The sequence below is a fragment of the Stenella coeruleoalba genome (assembly GCF_951394435.1).
Source record: "Stenella coeruleoalba genome assembly, chromosome: X".
Taxonomy (NCBI): domain Eukaryota; kingdom Metazoa; phylum Chordata; class Mammalia; order Artiodactyla; family Delphinidae; genus Stenella; species Stenella coeruleoalba.
The window spans coordinates 113,194,081-113,213,578 of NC_137152.1; the positions used below are offsets into that span (position 1 = coordinate 113,194,081).

The 19,498-nt window shown below is 42.4% G+C and overlaps 1 protein-coding gene across 2 annotated transcripts in view; it reads left to right on the top strand.

The window, feature by feature from the left end:
- Positions 1-896: 896 nt before the first annotated feature.
- Positions 897-19,498, top strand: part of F9 (coagulation factor IX) — a gene marked incomplete at both ends in the record, with an annotated part of 28,153 nt that continues 9,551 nt past the window's right edge. The window contains 5 exons of one of the 2 annotated variants that reach the window (XM_079911316.1): positions 897-1,076; positions 6,057-6,220; positions 6,423-6,447; positions 11,087-11,200; positions 17,566-17,694. In XM_079911316.1, the coding sequence (XP_079767442.1) occupies positions 989-1,076; positions 6,057-6,220; positions 6,423-6,447; positions 11,087-11,200; positions 17,566-17,694 (520 nt within the window). The remainder of the gene's footprint in view (positions 1,077-6,056; positions 6,221-6,422; positions 6,448-11,086; positions 11,201-17,565; positions 17,695-19,498) is intronic. The other variant, XM_079911317.1, reaches the window with a different exon arrangement.

Consider the following 19,498-nt stretch of genomic DNA (forward strand, 5'->3'; position numbering starts at 1 on the left):
CCATGGCCACTGAGCCTGCGCGTCCGGAGCCTGTGCTCCGCAACAGGAGAGCCGTGGGAGTGAGAGGCCCACGTACCGAAAAAAAAAAAAAAAAAAAAAGATAGCTAGTGGGAACATGCTATAAAGCACAGGAAGCTCAGCTCGGTGCTCTGTGACAACCTAGATGGGTGGGATGGGAGGGGGAGGTCCAAGAGGGAGGGGATATAGGTATACATATAGCTGATTCACTTCATTGTACAGCAGAAACTAACACAACATTGTAAAGCAATCATACTCCAATAAAAAAATTTTTTTTAATTTAGAAATAAAATGTATCACAACAGCACAAAGAATGGTAGGTAAATGTTGGTATACTATTATGAGTTTTTTATATTACATGTGAAGTGGTATATCAATATGAACTACTATATAATAATATTTATAACATTTATTTTCTATACATAAGTATATATGCATATACATACATGTGTTCTGAGACAGGACCCATATGTTTCACCATATGGGTACACAGCACAACAAAGTTTCTAAGCTCCTTGTTACGAGGAGGAACATAAAGGATCCACCAGGTGACTCGAGATTATCAGCAGTGGTGACGTTTTAAGGTGGGTGACAAAATGACTTCATTCTTTCCATCTCTTTACCTTTCAACTATAAGACATTAACGCTCCCTGACAAGGATAAGATGGATCCTATGATGAATTTTGCTGCCACAGCAACTGCAGCCACATTATACCTCCCCCTATTCTAATGATGGGTCACTTCCTGTTTCAGCCTCAGATCAGCCACAGTGACAGAAGCCCATGGAATCAGAGGTGAAGTTTAACAATGGCCACTGCCTCCTCTCTTCATTTAACCCAAGAGGACATCGGAAACAGCCCAAAGACCCACTGAGGGAGATGGACATTGTTTCCCAGAAGTAAATACAGCTCAGCTTGTACTTTGGAACAATTGTCAACCTTGCTACTTGCACAATCTACTAGCAAAGGTTATGCGGTGCCTGAACATGATCATGGCAGAATCACCGGGCCTCGTCACCATCTGCCTTTTAGGATATCTACTCAGTGCTGAATGTACAGGTTTGTTTCCTTTATAAAGATACATTCAATGTGCTTGGCTTTTAGATATAGAAACGTCTGGGGCTGTCTTCTTCATTAAATAATGATTACAGGATTTGACCACAATGTTTAAGATTCTACTAGTTAGCATGTGGGTTGGTGAGTACTAGTTCTCTGGTGCTGGTTCTTCCTCATTTTTAAAACTAAATAGATTTACAATGTTTATAGTACATTTTTTTAATGGACACTGTTGGGCTTATAATTTGACAATGTAATTCCTTGGAAAAGTCATCTCCTTGGTTAAAAAAGTAAATAAAAGGGGGAAATGTTTTAACAAGGAAACAGCCGAATGTGGAGAAAAAATTAACTGTCATTTTGTGGGGTTTTAACTCATTATTTTGAAATCAAAATGGGAAACATTAAAGCAAAAACAATGGTTTTATTTACACACAAAGTTTGATTTTAAGACATGATGTGATTCAAAACTTTATAACTATTTAATGAGTCATGCCTCTAATTTTTAGTCTATAAAATTATATACCTTCAATTGAAAGTTTTAGTTAAAATACAAACCTTTCATTAGTAAGTTGTTATTTATCACTGAAGTTTTCCATGGGTGAGGAAGAAATTATTTTGTCTGATTCTAAACATCTCGGAGTTAATACAGGGGGAAACTCAGTACTCACTTGAGCTCTTAGGACAGCAAAGCAAGTACAAGAATTGATGTCGAGTAGGAACTTAGTTAAAGCAATTTACATCACTTGGTTTTTTTTCACAACTTTACTGACTTTATGCATTCCCCAAAGGCAGGCACATAGGGAAGAAATTACCCCATTTAGACAAACAGCATGTTCTCACAGGAAGCATTTATCACACTTACTTGTCAACCTATTATGATCAAATCTAGTAGCTGACAGTGGAGGATCAGGGGTGCCAACCCTAAGCATCCCCAGAAAGCAGACTGGCCCGAGGTTCCCACTCCAGACATGATGTCACACTGAAATGCAGAAATAATGGTGCGAGAATGCAGAGGTTAAATCAAGCCAGCAAACTGGCTAGAGTCAAACAATAAAGAAATTCAGCGTGAACACTCACAAAGTAGGACAGAATGCTACGTCTTTACACACATCTCATCAGTGTGAAATCTAGGAGGACAAAGGATCCAAACCCTTCCTTCAAGATAAGTGCTGAGATGATGGAGTAAATTTTAAGAGGACTGCTGCCCCCTTGAAACCTCAGATGTAGGAAAAAGGATAGATTCAGAGAAAAAAAGAAGGACTAGGATTTCACAGCTTGGGAAATAATGACTAGAAGAGATAAGCCCAAAGGGAGGTTAAATATATGACCCTCAGACAATGGTGAGGAGAAAGGCAGTGTGATTCCAGAGTCACCTTAGTCAGAGATAATAGGTCCTTGAGCAGAGCACCAAGGCGCCTTCCCTAAGGACGGACAGTGTTGATGCAGTGCTCTCCTCTACTGCTGAACCACCACTGGCTTCTAAAAGCAGTTTCTATGAATGATTTTCTGAGATGTTGCATTTTCATGGCTGCTGCCCTTAGATATTATTGTATCAATTTAGAATTTTGAAATCAAATGTGTTCCATAAAACCAATTCAGTTTTGTAAAGCATATGGACCCAACCTGTCTTTCATTTAGAATGAATGAATGAAATAAACGAAAGACAGCTTCAGTCCACACACTTTACAAAACTTTACAAAACTAGGTGACTACTACGGTGCCAGGTACTGTGGCAAGGTACTAGGGGCTTGGGGATAAACCAGATTCCCTCTTTGACCTAAAGTACCATGAGGTCAGCTGAGAGATTTCAATATAACATGAGGAGATGTATACCAGCTGCTAAAGGGGCACAGAGAAAGGAACACATTAACTGGGGAGACACTGACAGAGAGACCATATTTTGAGCTGGGTCTTAAAGAATAAGTAGGTACTCTCTCCTTAAATGACTGATCTAGGTCATCCTGTGAAGAGAGGATCACTCACGTGCAGAGATCCAGATCCACAAAGAATGTGAGGTCTTTCAGGAACTAAGTATGTTTTCAATATTGAATACGACAGGTGAGGCAGGGTCAGGTCATCAGATAAGGAAGGCCCTAAATGAAGGAGTTTGGACAACGGAATGCAATGTGGAGTCATCAGAAGTGTAAACATGAATACCACTGATGGCTGACTCAGGCTGCTCAGCCTGGCAACATTTTCATGACCTGTGTGAGGAAGGGGCGGCCAGACAAGGGGAGACCAGTCTTGAGGCTACTGTAATCCTCCAGGGAAGGCATGAGGGCCTGAACCTGGACATTAGCTGTACAGACAGAGAAGAGGGAATGGAATGCAAGTGACACTGAGGAAGTAAAAATGATATGACTTAACCACCTGGGTATGGAAGGGGAACGGGTTTAGAGGAAGTGGAAAGACCATGTCTTGAGCATTTGGGATACAGCACAGTGCCTAAGAGCATGGACTGTGTGGTCTGACTGCCAATGTCTAAATTCTGGCTCTGACACTTTAATATATCACTTGGGGCAAATCACTTAACCTCTCTGAACCTCCGAGTTTTTGATTTACGAAAATGAGACGACAGCACCTCTCTCATGGGACTGCCGTGAGAAGGGAATGAAATAATGGATGCAAAGCACCAAGCACATTGTCCAGCACATCAGAAGCATTAAATAAACATCAGCTCTTATCAGCCACATGACAATGGACAGTTACAAAGAAAGACAATCTGGAATTCCGAAGATATATCTGACTGGAGATGGATATTCGGAACTCACTGTCCTATAGACAGTAGTTACAACCACGTGTGTGAGGATCCAGGGAGTGAGCATGGATCTTGTGGCACCTAGTACAGTGCCTGGCAGTAGTGAGTGCTCAGAAAATTGTGTTGAGTCGGGGCTGGACTAGGGTGAGGCAAGCAGGGCATAAACATACTTGCACACACTGAGAGAGAGTGACTCCGTAGATTCTGTGCCCTAGGGGCCTTGTTTACCTCACCCCAGCCCTGGCCCTAGCAAGGATGTATGGAGTGAAGAGGGACAAGGCTGAAGCTGGAGGCTGGAGCCTGGGAGAACTCTGAACATATAAGGGGCAAGCAGAAGAAGGGGAATGAATGGATGCAAGTGGTGGATGAATAACAAGAATCAGAGCGAAGAGGAGAACCAGGAGAGAGTGATTTCATGAAAAGAGCACCCTGAAGACGGAAAGATCAACAATTAGAAATGTTTCAGAGCAGGCAGGAAATACAGAAGCTCAAAATTACCCTTTAGGAGGTCATTGCTGATCCTGACAGTAGTCGTTTCATTACATGGATGGCGGTAAAGAAGAGAAAGAGCCACAGAAAAGTGCATTAAATAAAAAGGGAATTGAGAAAATTAGGGAGGCAGACCAGACAGAGGAGTAGAAAGGAAGAGAGAAAACCAACATACACCAGCCTGTACACATTATCTCACTGATCCTGTCAGCAACGCTGGGAGGTAGACAGTCTGATGATACTACTGTTATACCCATTTACACTTGACAAAGTTAAGCTGCAGAGTTTATGTGACCTGCCTGAGATCTCACTGCCAATAGCTGGTAGACATGTGATTCAAATCCAGGTGTGTCTGCTCTGACTCCAAACCCCTATTTTTCCACTAGACCACACTGTAAATGGATACAGACACAGATGCTACTGTAGGAGCGCCCAGGGCCAAGCACATGAACTGGCAAGCAGAGAGGAGGGCCTGGTGGAGGCTGGGAGGTGTCGATATGCCGTGGCACCCAATTGCAGCTTGTGGCTTTCTCCCAGGGCGCCTGGCTGCCTGGGAAGGGAAGGAAGAGGCAGCTGGCGGCACTGACCTAGTGGTTGGGATTGCGGGGTATTGCAGCACTGAAGAAGGGGTGAAGGGAACTGAGAAGGTTGGCAAGGGAAGAGTTGAAGAGAAAAAGTCTAAGCTAAATTCAGGGAAAAAGTAAAGCCCAAGGGGACTTGAAGAGCAAGAGAAAAGTGAGAGGCTGTTAAGGGACTAGAAGGCTCCATAAAGCGAACAGCTGCAATGGAAATAAGGAACTTCGGTTTGTTTCTTTTCCTTTCTTTTTTTTTTTTTTTTTTTTTGGCGCTAATGAGAAAACAGTCCCAAAATGCCCTGGAGAGTTCACGTTATAAACACCTCGTCCTGTTGAGATGGTATCAGACACTCTCTAGAAGAAAGGAATAACTCCAGGCAGCTTCTTGAGTTCCTGTTATTAGTTATAGATACAGATACTACATCTATATCTGTCTATCTAGAGAGAAACACGCACAGAGACAGAGAGTGAAACAGAAAGAAGAGACTGAGGTATGGAGAGTGGCGGGGAGGGGCTGGGGTGGAGAATTAGGTTAGGGACCTCAATCCCAGAGTTCAGGAGTGCATTCCTAACAGGCTAGACAGTCAGAGCTAAAATAAACCACATCCTGAATCCCAGAGAAAGACTTATGTCACTGGTATTCCTAGAACACGTGCCAACTTAAGGTGCTGTGAGTCTGAAGGTTAAAAAAACATGAATGCAGTGGTTTTTCTTTAATATCTAGTGAGAGACAGCAGGGTTGCATTTAGGCTTCTGCTCTTCCAAGGGAAATGTGCTCCAAAGTCATTTGGGCAACTGCGTCCTGTAAGCACAGCCCGGCCAGCGTGATGGATCACCTTGCAAGGATCTGCAATTAGTTATTTTCAAATGATGACAAAGTGTGAAGTTAACTGCTTATCTCAGAACTTTCCTTTTCATCCAGAGTAAATTCAAATATGATTGAAAATCTGACCTCTCATTACCAGAGTTCTCTTGACTAAGAGTAAAATTGAATTTTAATTCCTAAATCTCCATGTGTATACAGTGCCATGAGAACATCATAGATTTTGGCTCCATGCCCCAAAGATAAATTGGCTTTGGGATTACTTGGATTAAAAAGAAAGCCTTTCTTAAGAGATGTATTTAATTTTCATGATGTTTTCTTTTTCTTTTAAATTTCAGTTTTTCTTGATCGTGAAAATGCCACCAAAATTCTGAATCGGCCAAAGAGGTATAATTCAGGTAAATTGGAAGAGTTTGTTCGAGGGAACCTTGAGAGAGAATGTATAGAAGAAAAGTGTAGTTTTGAAGAAGCACGAGAAGTTTTTGAGAACACTGAGAAAACTGTGAGTATTTCCACATAACATCCTTCAGATGCAGAGCAAAGAATAGAAAACCTTTAAAAAGAAAAGGTGGGGGGACCATACTTCTCTTTGGAATTTTAAAATATCTATACATACACGTGTTTTACAAATGTTATAATAGAGAAGGAATCAAATCGAAAACATTTTAAATAGTACCATTAACTTGTCTTCTTTTTCGTTATAGACTGAATTTTGGAAGCAATATGTTGGTAAGCAATTCATTTTATCCTCTAGTATACGAAACATTTGAGAATTATGTATTTTTTTCTTCTGTGTAAACAGATAATATATTAAACTGTGTCAAAAGGGCTCAGAAAAATAAGTCCAACTCTTTTTACCCAAAATTGAATGGTGAGAGACTCCAGGTTTATGCCAGCGTGGGAGATATCCTCTGGCAGATACGCTTACTTCTTCCTAGGGCTTCAAAAGGAACATCGTTCCACCCCAGGAATCTGGAAGGGAGAGACCAAAGAGAATTGCATCTGGGACTGAATGAGAGTTTGCCATCCTCAGCAGAGAATCAGAGAATGCTGACTGACTTACATGTCTACTGCTTAAAAGTGCTCCTCCTTCTGGCGGCCTGCAAGGCCCTCCTGATTGCCCAGCCCCTCCCTCCCCGCTGCCCCTCTGACCTCCTCTCCTCCTCACACATCCTGGGCTGCTGCGGCTCCTTGCATGCTCTAGGAATGCTTCCATTTCAAAGTCTTAGACCTGATTGTTCCTTTACTGTGGAAGGTTCCTCTGCCAGGTTCCCCTAGGCTCACTCACTCACCTCCTTCAGGTCTTTACCCAAATGTCACCCTCTCAATGAAGCCTGCCTTGATCATCTATTAATACTTCAACCTGCCCCCCCATAGCCCCAACACTTTAGACACCGTATCCTGCTCTATTATTTTTCATAGCACTTTTCACCACTGAGGTATCATATAATGGTCTTATGTATACTATTTATGTCTCCCACCTCACTAGAATGTAAGCTTCATGTTGGCAGGGGTATTCAACTGTTTTGTTTATTGATGTAGTCCTAGTACCTCGAACAGTATCTGGTACAGAAGCACTGAGTAAATATTTGTTGAATGAATTGACCAAAAGGAGGAAAAGTCAAAACTTTAATGACAACTAAGTTTTAAAACTAATTTAAAATCCAGCAGCAGGATTTTGAGGCAGTGTAACTTTCCCAGCTTGATTTACCTAAGACTATTTGCATGGACAGAAACTAACCTGGACAGCCAATTCACTGAATTCCATCAGTTCTATTTTCCCAGATTCTATTCTGTAGACACTAATGGACTTATTCATACTCTTGTAACTCATAATTTCTCCACTTTGTTTTTAAATCATGAGGGAAGAAGAGGTCCATTCTGTTACATTTGCTTTATCTGCCTTTCCTCGTTCTTAGTAATGAATGCTACCACGCCAACTCTCTACTAAGGTATTGCCCTACAGTTAGTCCAAACAAGTCTTTTTATTCTCTATTTCTAATCTATTTAAAATTTTGAATCTTGTATTTTAAAGCAAATCAATTTCTACCTTTCCTCCCCAAACATTCCTGGCTGCATTTAAACTCTCATGGTCCCTTCATTGCCCACCCCCCCACCCAGTTGGCCCCCCACCTGTGAGTAGAGGTTCATCAGTACCTCTTAAACACCATATTTTGAAGTTGGCTCCCTAACTTCTAGGTCACAGGCTGTGTTGTTTACTGTAACTCAGGTAAAGATACCTGGAAAACATCAAGGGCATGATTCTGTTGTTGACCTGAAACAAACAGACTCCAGCAAAGATGGGTTTATTCAGGATCAGCAGAGAATTGCAATTCAGGGTCTACAACCACCATGAGCCACGTCCAAGTCCCTGCATGGTAGGGGACAGACAACTCCTTCAGAGAGGGGAAAAGGAAGTAAGGAGGGCTACAGTAAACAAAGAGTCCCTGGCTTTTCATTGGCTTAGTCCTTGCCAAGAAAGGAGACTGTCTTCTTCCCGTTGGGCTCTGCTATTGTCATAGGGCATGAGAGCTCTGCCCTCCAGTCTCTTGACTTTTTTTTTAAATAAATTTATTTATTTATTTTTCGCTGCGTTGGGTCTTCGTTGCTGCAGGCGGGCTTTCTCCAGTTGCGGCGAGCGGCGGCTACTCTTCCTTGTGGTGCGCGGGCTTCTCACTGCGGTGGCTTCTCTTGTTGAGGAGCACGGGATCTAGGCGCGAGGGCTTCAGTAGTTGCGGCACATGGGCTCAGTAGTTGTGGCTCGCGGGCTCTAGAGCACAGGCTCAGTAGTTGTGGCGCACGGGCTTAGTTGCTCCGCGGCATGTGGGATCTTCCCGGACCAGGGCTCGAACCCGTGTCCCTTGCACTGGCAGGCGGATTCTTAACCACTGCGCCACCAGGGAAGTCCCTCTTGACTCTACTTAACTGAGGTTTCCGTTTATTAATTTTTTACACTGTCACTACTGCTTTGTCTGCTAAAAATAAAAAAACAAGAAAAGAGAAAAAGAAAACCCAACTCCACGGCTTCTTTTCACTTTGCAGTCGAGATTCCCAACCCCCCCAAAATAGTCTATGCTGTTTCTCCCTGTATGGGCTTTCTCACATGGTAGGGTCGCAGGCCCCTCACTCCTGCCCTACTCTCTTCCATCATCTCACCAAGTAAGGAGCCTGGTGAAGAGGAAACATCACCCAACCACATTAACCAGCATCTGCCCAGCCCTTTACAGAGTGCCTGTCACCTTTAATCCTCACACCAACCCTGTGAGCAAAGCACTATGAACCTCATTTTACAGAAGAAGAAACTGAGATTTAGGGAGGTTAAATGACTTGTCAAAGGTCACCCAGCTAGGGAGTCATGGAGCCCAGAAGAGCAGCCAAATTCTCCACTGCCCAATCCCCACTTTCTCTATTACCCCTCCCGGCCTTCAAATCTAAATGCAGTTATTCATTAAACCACCACCTGGTAGGCTTAAACAGGAAGCTCTCACTTGGCAAGGTCTTGTCCCTTGTTGTCTTTGACCCCTACAGTCTGTGGCTTTGCTTCAGCCCGAAGTACACACAGACAAGCACCCAAAGGAGGACTAAATGCGGGATGAAATGACACTCATTTTAAAGATATGTCTCAGCAAATGAGTTGCTGTGTAGTTGGCTGCAAGCCCAGAGCCTTTCAGTGAAACATCCTAAATAATTCAGCTCCGTTGGTCTGTAATATAAAGTGCAAATGTGGCTCGTTTTTTTGGACCAGTTCTGAACATCAATAATAATAAACCAGAGATAACGTATTTTGTTTTTATAGAATTGGAACAAACTGAAGTATCTGTGCAAAAGCACACTGGACCAAGGGACAGAGGGGGCAAGGTCTAATTTTTACAACAAGCAGTTTTCCAGAGAGGGACTATTCCTAAGAAAGGGGTGCTAACCCCCAGCCAGTGGGACCTAGACACATGCTCCTGACAGCGAGCACGACAGACACTCTCCTGCTGTCCCTAGAGCAGGCAGGGGGCCACACACTAGATGTCACGGAGCTTGGCTCTAAAATATGAACGACCATTAGAAATTTCTCTTAAATTGCCCCCTTTCGTTCACTGTTTTATTCTTACACCATCTTTATCACTTACTCTTTTGTTACTCATACATTAAGCCTTGCTGATCTTGCTCCCAGTTTTCTTCAGGGCTCTCTCTCAGCTCACAGTGCACACCAGCCTCCCTTCTGGCTCTATGCATCCCTTTCTCCTGAAGCTTCCTTAGAAGTACGGATGGAGGCAGAGCTCTCAGAAACCAGACTTAAAGGCTCCCTCCACATCCTGACCCTTCCCCTCTATACCTATTCCTTCCTGCTGTTTTCTGATGACCAGTATTCTCAAAGGCTCTCCAGAACTCTGCAAATGTAGAAACTTCAGGAAAGGTGGGAAGGAAACATAGCCAATCTATATATAAATAAAGCACATTTTCAGAACTTTTTCTTTTTTAATTCTTTGTATTGAAAGTTGTTTCTCACTTTACCAAACCATCTGGGACCTAATCACAGACAGTAGAATATCTTTCAGGAGTAAAGCATCTTTTGTACTGTTTGGAATGATCACTGCATACTCTGCTTAAAAGTGAAGTGATAGGGGCTTCCCTGGTGGCGCAGTGGTTGAGAGTCCGCCTGCCGATGCAGGGGACGTGGGTTCATGCCCCGGTCTGGGAGGATCCCACATGCCGCGGAGCGGCTGGGCCCGTGAGCCATAGCCGCTGGGCCTGCGCGTCCAGAGCCTGTGCTCCGCAACGGGAGAGGCCACAACAGTGAGAGGCCCGCATACCGCAAAAAAAAAAAAAAAGTGAAGTGATAAGATGAGGAAGTGGATGCATGTGCGCCATGCCTAGGCTGCCAGGTCCCTGAGTGGAGTTGCTATCTGTTACCAAGCTCATGAGTGGAGTTGCTGTTACCTAGCTCAGCTTGCTCTACAAGACCTGTGACAGAGCAAGCCTTGTACAACACATAGATGATTGTTGAAGCAATGTGATTTCATTGAGAATTAACTATATCATCGTTCGATAAGGAAGGATTGAAAATTCTTCTCACACTCTGCTGATAGAGTACATCTCTATATTCAGACGTTCTTTTCCCTCTTCCTCCTCCCTTCAGTTACATAAACAATGTACATGCCTTCCTCGGGGCCATTTCCTAGGACAGTGTTAGCCTAAGAACCTTTACTTGTTTTTAGAAACTTAGGAAGACAGGGACATCCCATAAGCAGCTGGTTTCCAGGTCAGCAGTCTTGCTCTGACCCTAAAATCAGGCTCCCCTCTCCATGAGTCTGTGCAGGGAAGACTAAGCATTCTAAGCAATGGATCTGCTAATTCAACTTCTTAATCTATCTCGAAGATGGAGATCAGTGTGAGTCCAATCCATGTTTAAATGGTGGCCTGTGCAAGGATGACATTAATTCCTATGAATGTTGGTGTCAAGTTGGATTTGAAGGAAAAAACTGTGAATTAGGTAAGTAACTAACTTTGGATTACTCGTGGTTCAAAATTTCCCTTTGAAACCAGATGCAACTGGAAAATGCAATGTGTATGTATCATAATTTTCTCTTAAATTATGGTAAAGAACCATTTACATGAGATCTACACTCAACAAATTTTGAAGTGTATGATACAGTACTGCTAACTCTAGGCTCTATGCGGTACAGCAGACATCTAGACCTTATTCCTCTTGCATAACTGAAACTTGATACCTGCTAAACAACAACTCCCCACTTTCCCCTCCCCCTGGCCCCTGGCAAGCACCATTGTATTCTCTGCTTCTATGTGTTGGACTATTTTTAGACATCTCATATAAGTGGAATCATGCAGCATTTGTCCTTCTAAGACTGGCTTGTTTCATTTACCATAATGTCCTTCAGGCTCATCCATGTTGTTGATTATGACAGAATTTCCTTCTTTTTGAAGACTGAATAATATTCCATTGTATAAAACATACTTTCAAAGCTTATAAACATTCATTTTATCTGCAGTCATAGTTTCCAGGATGTGCTCAAGAAACTAGATGAAGAACAATAGTAAGATTTGGTAGCTAGTAGGAAGTGGTAATGATGTTCCATTAGCATATTCATCCTCAATACAACCACATGTAGTCAGCACCATTATCCTCTCCATTCTACGCAAATGAGAAAAGTGCAGCTCAAACAGCTCAAAAATCACAGAAGCAGTAAACAGTTGAGCCAGGACTTGAACTTCAGTTGGTTTGGCCAAAACCCATTCTTCTAACTGCTACCCACAAAACACAAAGAAAACTGACCCATAAAATTGTTAGAACTCGTGACTAAATTGCTATCAACAAAAGCAGTGGAAGTCAACTAAGTAAAGAATTGGGGTATGGGAAGGCCAATTCTCCCATATACTAGGCACTTCTCCACGCATACGAACCACTTCACATATGAAATTTGTTGACAAAAATCAAAACTCATTCCTGAATTTGACTATACTGATTACGCTGAAAGAATTACATAGAAAATCTAGGATCATTGTGCATCTTTTCTTTGCATATCCTAGAATCTTTTTGTTCTGAGATTTTGGCAACTGGAACAGTAAACCCCAAAGTCCTTTACCTACTTGTTTATTACCTCTGGATGCAGGATTACTGGTATCTGATTGTGAAAAGCATACAGTGCTAATGACGGGTTCTCTTTCTCCTCTGAAACTCCAGAAGAATAGAGATGCAGTCCTAGGGAAAGAATTTAACACCACAGGCTACATGACTAACACCACAGGCTACATGACTAAGGGCAAAGAGTAGAAAATTAGCAAGACTCTATTAAGGCGTTATGGCAACCCACCTGACACACAGATGAAAAGGGCATAAAACAAAATGAAACGCAGCAGCTGCACTTGTCCTATTGAGAAGGGAAAAAGTCATCTCTAATGCTGTTCAGAAATCCTTTCAGTGCTAAAGAGAAATCCATTGATCATCTTCCTTTGAGATCCAAAAGATAAAAAGGAATAGAAGATAGGAAAAAGAAAAGGTGGCAGGGCAAAAACATTTAAAAAAAAAAAAGAAAAAAGGAGATGCAGGTGGATGAACTGTACCCCAGGCTTGGACTCCCACTCCTGCAGGCTTCCCAGCATGGGGACAAACCGATGTCTGGGTTCCCTTTCCTATGGGTGTGTTCATTGGCTCAACACCTCTGAAGTGCTACTTTCATCTGAAAGGTTATAATTTCAAGTTCAGATTGACCTAGATAAATCCGATTCTGCTATCATGGAAACCTACAGAAACTGATGGAGTATCAGCTTAAATAATATAACTATTGGAGCTGAGGGAATGAACGACTCAACTGGTCTCTGTTAAGAATGAAGGGCATGTGGTAGCAAAGTATAACTGAAAAGAGTGTTTGGTATTAAATATTCCTAAATGTCTTTAGTTTAAAAATAAAGACACTTTAAAAGAGGCAAAGAGCCCTGAGGAATGTAGCTATAAGCACAAAACTGCTATAACAGGTTTTGCTACGTGTGTGAGGCTACAGTCCACACAGCAAGAGTGCTAGGTCTACAACGGGCACCATCTCAGGCCTTTCGGGTTCCCCACGTTTTGGTTTGGTCAGGGCTCTGCAGTGACACTGCAGCCACCACTACACCTGGCCTCTAGGGTGTCTTGAGCTCCCCCAGCCCATCTGATCAAGGTTTAGAAAAATCCTCCCAGCTTGCTTAGTTCAGGAACAAAGTGGGAATTCTCTCAAAAAGCTCTTTATCTCAGACACTAGAGGAAAGCAAAAGCATATACAAACTCCCCTTTAAGCTGTTGCTTCAAACTGAACTAAGAACTAATCTCAAAAGCCGCTAGAAAAACAACACAGTTTATGGAGTATCTGGGCCCCAAGTCCCTTGCTTCACCCTGTCTCGGAAAGGGAAGGAGATTTCCACTGTTAAATCCTTGCTGTTTTCCTCTTCTCTTGTTCATCAGGCTCCTCTCCAGGGGAGAGAGGTGCAAATATTCAGGGCACGCTTTCTAGTTAGAACAATTAATTGGCTATTGTGTCCCTTTGGCTGGAATAAAGACCACTGTATGTGCCCAGCTACACATCACATCTGAGTCCTTTTCAGATAAATCAAAGTCTATAAGAACTTGGTCATTCCTGTCCCTTCTAAAGAGTACAAGAGGCATTTCCCCACAGTAACAGAGGATGGAAAGAAAATCAAGCATATAAACACTTTTTTGTATTTTTCGTTTCGCTAACACGTCACAGACACTACTAATTTACTGCGTATTTCTATGGAGTAGAAAAAAGAAAATATCTTGAGTTTAGCCTAACAACAACATATTCTGTGATACACTGGTTAAACAGAACATCTTTTGTCCAAGCTTTGGTTTTCCCATCCCTGAATATACCAGGGAAGATGAAGGCAGAGTAAAATGAAGCAGAACACGATAACTTTGTAGTAGGCATGAGGGGAATTAGAAAGAGGTATCTGTGCTAGCTGACACGGAGGGAGAAGAACAGATGCTCTGACATGTCCTTCCACAGATATTCTAGGCACTGAGATCAGCCCCAGGACCAGGGAGAACCCACACCCAACACAGTGCCTGACGTCCGAGTGCTCAAGAAGCAATTGATGAATGAGGCCTGCAGTGACTGTCCCTGAGGTCCAGGACTACAGACCTCTCAACTGGAACTCCTCGTGCTGTTATTCTCTTTCCAGACTCGAGTTCTTTACCTGAGGTCAAAAGACTGCTGGTCGGACAGCAATATTTCCCACTGCGTGTGCAAACCAAGCCAGAGGACAGCAACAGCGGCAACACACTGGGCTGCAAAGAGCAATGACGAATGAGGAAAATGACAGAGAGGTCTAGTTACCTAGCCAAGGACGCCGCATCAGAATCGGAAAAAGCACCCTGACTTTACCCATTCCCGTTGTGCATGGCCTGGACCAAAGTAGTCAGCACCTGCCACCCACCTCTGTGAACTCAGCACAATCTCATATTGACTGAACACTCCCTGCAGGTGGTATTTGATTTGGCTGAACACTCTAGTGTTGCTTTATAGCAACGAAATGATTGCTAGTAACATGAGAAGAGCTCAGGGATGTAATCACTACTAGTGTAATCACCAGTAGTGAGGAGAAAGGTCTTTAAAAAATAAATACATAAATAAAAAGGATCAAGTGCCACCTTTTTGGATCATGCACTTAGTGGATTATTGGTAGCGAAGGTTAAAGCTCAGGCTGGTTCCTTTGTCCACCTAGTAACAGTTGATTTGCCTCCCCTTATTTCTTGAAGTATCAGTAAGGAACATGAGCGAATCATTACATTAGCCTATGCTACCTATGTAAAATGTAATTAGAAAATTTAGATCTGTCACTCAAAAATCCATAATATACTCCAAAACCATATAGTCACTCGGTTAGCCTGGAATCCCCCAGGAAAAAAGAGTCTCTGACACAAGCTTATCTATTAGGGTGTGCAATTCTAGGGGGGCAAAAGTAAGGGATGGGGGAGTAAGGCAGTAAGGAAAGGAGAACCAAGAGTAAAAGGAGTCATCCATCCTCATCTGCAACTGACTGTTTGATCTCCGGGGACTGTTTTCCAAGAAGCCACGTGAGCTGGCCTCAGGAGAGTCAGCCTCGGAGGGAGAAGAGGTGAAAGAATCTGTCCATCAGCACCCTTCTCCAGATGGTCAATACTTCAGCCTGTGGGGCTTTAACTCCCCTGCATCACCAGGCTGTACACGCTGGGGCCCCCTAGAGGTCACGTGGCATCCCAGGCCTCAGCATCAACCCGGGAACGCCAAGCTAAGAGGCGAGAGGCACACAGTGCAGATCTGAGCCCAGGCCATTCAAGGCTGCACCTGGACGAGGCCAGCGGATGTCCATGCAGAGCTGATCACCAGGGTGCTGGGGACGGACGTGGGTGAGGCTGGTGGGGACTAAGGTGGTGCACAAAGAGGTGGCTAACACAGTCACTCATGTTCAAACTCCAAGTTCTAACTGCACTGACAAGTGAGCATTTCTCTTGAAGGCTGTACTGCTGTTGAGCCTGTAGGTAAGGGAGAAGGTGCCTTCCATTCACTGTGTTCCTATGCTGCTCTAGAGACAGAAATAGGCCCAAGGGCAGAGCCTGTTTCTCTTAACTCAGCAGGTCTCAGCCAGCAAGCCCTAAACCTGCTACTTCCTGTTATTGAGATCGCATCAGAGAAACAAAGGGAAAGCACGCAAATTAGAAAATGGAAAATGAGATGGCAGGAACAAGCCAAATGTATCAGGAATCACAGTTAATGTGAATTGGGGTTAATGACAATTTTCAGCCTGGAGTTAAAAATCTAATTGCATGCTGTTGATAAAAGAGATACTAAAATAAAACTCTACCAGGAGGCTAAAATAAAAGGATGGGAAAACATTTGCCAGGTAAATGCTAACAAAAAGAAACTGGCAAAGCTATCTTAATGTCAGATAAAACAGAATCCCGACAAAAGGCATTGTATGAGACAAAGAAAGATATTTTATATTAATAAGGGAGATTGTATAGGAGAGTAAAGAAAATATGAGCCAGTAGAATGCTTATCATTGTCAACACATAGCGTTTCAGGCATTTAGCTCCCTTAAAGGACCCTATTTCATTCTCTTGTGTTGACACATACATCAGCCAGCTTCAAGTTTGCTTTGAAAAACTGGATTATATTAAAACCAGGCACTTCTATTCAGCAAAATATACTATTTAGGGTGAAAAGGTAAGTCAAGAGTGGGAGAAGATATCCGCAATACATATATCCAGTAACTGGAACTCTCATACGCTGATGGTGGGAATCCAAATTTGTACAATTATCTTAGAAGACTACTTGGTAGTATCTACTAAACCTGAACACATGGTCCAATCATTGCACTCATGAGTATATATCCAGTAAATATGCAAGCATATGTTACCAGAAGATATGTACAAGAATGTTCATTACAGCATTATACATAAGAGCCAAAAACTGGAAACTCAACTCAAATATTCACCCACAGTAAAATGGATGAATGAAGGTAGTAATATTCATACAATGGAATATACTACACAGCATGCAGATGAACTATAGCTATACAGAACAACATGGATGAAGCTCACAGACAAAATGTTAACTGAAAGACACAGAGGAGTACATATTGGGAACGTCTCCTTATATAAACTTCGTGAACAGGCAAAACTAATGCCCTGTTAGAAGTCAGGGTAATGGTAACTTTGGGAAGGAGGAAACAGTGACCAGAAGGGGGAATCAGGAGAGCTTCTGGGGTGTTGATAACGTCCTATGTACTGATCTGTTTACTGTTTAAATAAGTGCAGTCACCTTGTGAAAACTTATTCCAAAATTCTGGGTACTTTTTGGAATATGTTATACTCTAATAAACAGCTTTTTTCATTGCACTCTATGACTTTGTGAAAGTAGTATATCTACAACTTCAGTTTTATGCCAAATCACATATATTGCTGCCACCATTTTTATGCCTTATTAAGAATTTTATCTTTTTTTTCCTACTCTTAGCTCAAGCTTAGCTTCACACACTTCTCTCTATGAATGCCCCCAGCTTATATCTGACCTGTACAGGAGTCAGTAGTTTCATGTACTTTTTAGAAATGCATGTTAAATGATGCTATTGCTGGGACTTCCCTGGCGGTCCAGTGGTTAAGACTTCCCCTTCCAATGCAGGGGGTGTGGGTTCGATCCCTGGTCAGGGAGCTAAGATGCCACATGTCTCGTGGCCAAAAAACCAAAACATAAAGCAGAAGCAATACTGTAACAAATTCAATAAAGACTTTAAAAATGGTCCACATCAAAGAAATCTTTAAAAAAAATACATGATGCTATTGCTGTTGATTCTGCTTTCTTTCAGATGCGACATGCAGCATTAAGAATGGCAGATGCAAGCAGTTTTGTAAAAAGGGCGCTGATAACAAGGTGGTTTGTTCCTGTACTGCCGGATACCGACTTGCAGAAGACCAAAAGTCCTGCGAACCAGCAGGTCAAAATCTAAATAAGTTTTTTTTTAAGCTCGGCAGATACATTCTCCAAATCCATATTTGAACTTTTTGCATTATAACTAACCTACATAATTTTATGCCCTACTTGTTTCTACTTCCTTTTGAAATCATAGAAAAGACTAGTAGCTTGGACAAATTAATTTTTCAAAATGCATCATCATTTTAAATAGAAATTCTGCAACTGTCTTCAGTTTGAATTCTTTTCTGTCTGATTTTTTTCTCTGACCTTTATATCATGAAGCAATCGATTTGTGTGATTTCTGTATGCCTATTTGTAATTCCCCAAGTCAAATTAATGTAGTAATCCCATAACATAAAAGATACGTACGTGATTGACTGATAGGCTTCTAGTACAAGGATAGTGATTTTTTTTTTTTTTTTTTTTTTTTTTTTTTTTTTTTTTGCGGTACGTGGGTCTCTCACTGCTGTGGCCTCTCCCGCTGCGGAGCACAGGCTCCAGACGCGCAGGCCCAGCGGCCATGGCTCACGGGCCCAGCCGCTCCGCGGCATGTGGGATCCTCCCGGACCGGGGCACAAACCTGCGTCCCCTGCATCGGCAGGTGGACTCCCAACCACTGCGCCACCAGGGAAGCCCAAGGATAGTGAATTTTAAGCATGATCTGTCCGGTTGTGTCTGGCTTACTCCAAGAAAGTTATTTCCTATCCTTGGGTCTCAGCTGAGTTTATACGCTTGGCATCACAACAGTTCCGACAACCATCTGTTTTAAGTTGTGTCAGGCTGATCAGCACAGTCAGTCTATACAGCAGTGGACAAAGCAATGTTTCCCACTCATGCCAACCATGCCACCATGTTGACAGCTGACTGGTGTGTTCAGAGCATCTCCACTCCAAACTCATACTGCTCTTCTCTGAAAAAGAAGGCAGTAGAAACTTGGATTTTGAAAAAAGCAGGTTCTGCGGGACCAATTACATTTGATAAATGAGGGGTCTTTTTGAAGCAAACTAGATATAATTTCTTTTGCATTTCTAAAGCCTGATATCTTATTAAATTGGTACATTAAATCACGCACCATTCCTCTGTAACTGGGTTCGATACCTATCTCAGCAATGCAGCCGGCAGAGGAAATTAAAGGCAGCATCAGAAGCCAAGAGTGTACATGCTGCACTAAAATGAAGAGTCTCTAATGCTTCAGGGACCTGCCTGCCTCCTGTCCTTCTACCTGGTTCTTGACATACACTGCTTCAAATTAGCCTACCGAGGGAGGAGTGTGTGCGTATATCTGTTTTAACCTTCGAAACCTAACTTCCAGTGTAGACAGATAGCATACATAGTAGCTAAACCCTTTTAAGCCCTTCTCTGTTATAAGCGAGGAAAAAAAATGGAGAACCACCTCCAACTATTAAGTGTTATATTTGAATATAGCCTTAGCTTTAGCAGAATAAATAGGCCAAACCTAAAATAAGCTTTTCTGCCTTTCAATAGTAATGGTCCCTTTTCTCTAGCTATTGTTGATGATTTATATTTATACATAAGTATTTTGAACTAATTTCTTGTTTTCCCAACCACATGCTGTCTTCATGATACTCTGCCGCAGCTGGTTGCTATAGAAATGTCTGTTATAAGGAATGTGGATAGAAGGAAAGTGAGAAATGAAATGTGAGGTGACTTTGCTGGACTACAAATTTCCATTCTGGTTGTCCCCAGTGTTTCAGTAGATGATTTCTTTTCCTTAGGAAATAAACCAACCCAAGGTAAAAGGTGGCCAGTGCCCAGGTAGATGTGGCTGTAATAATCATATCAATAACTTATTTGGTTAATACTCA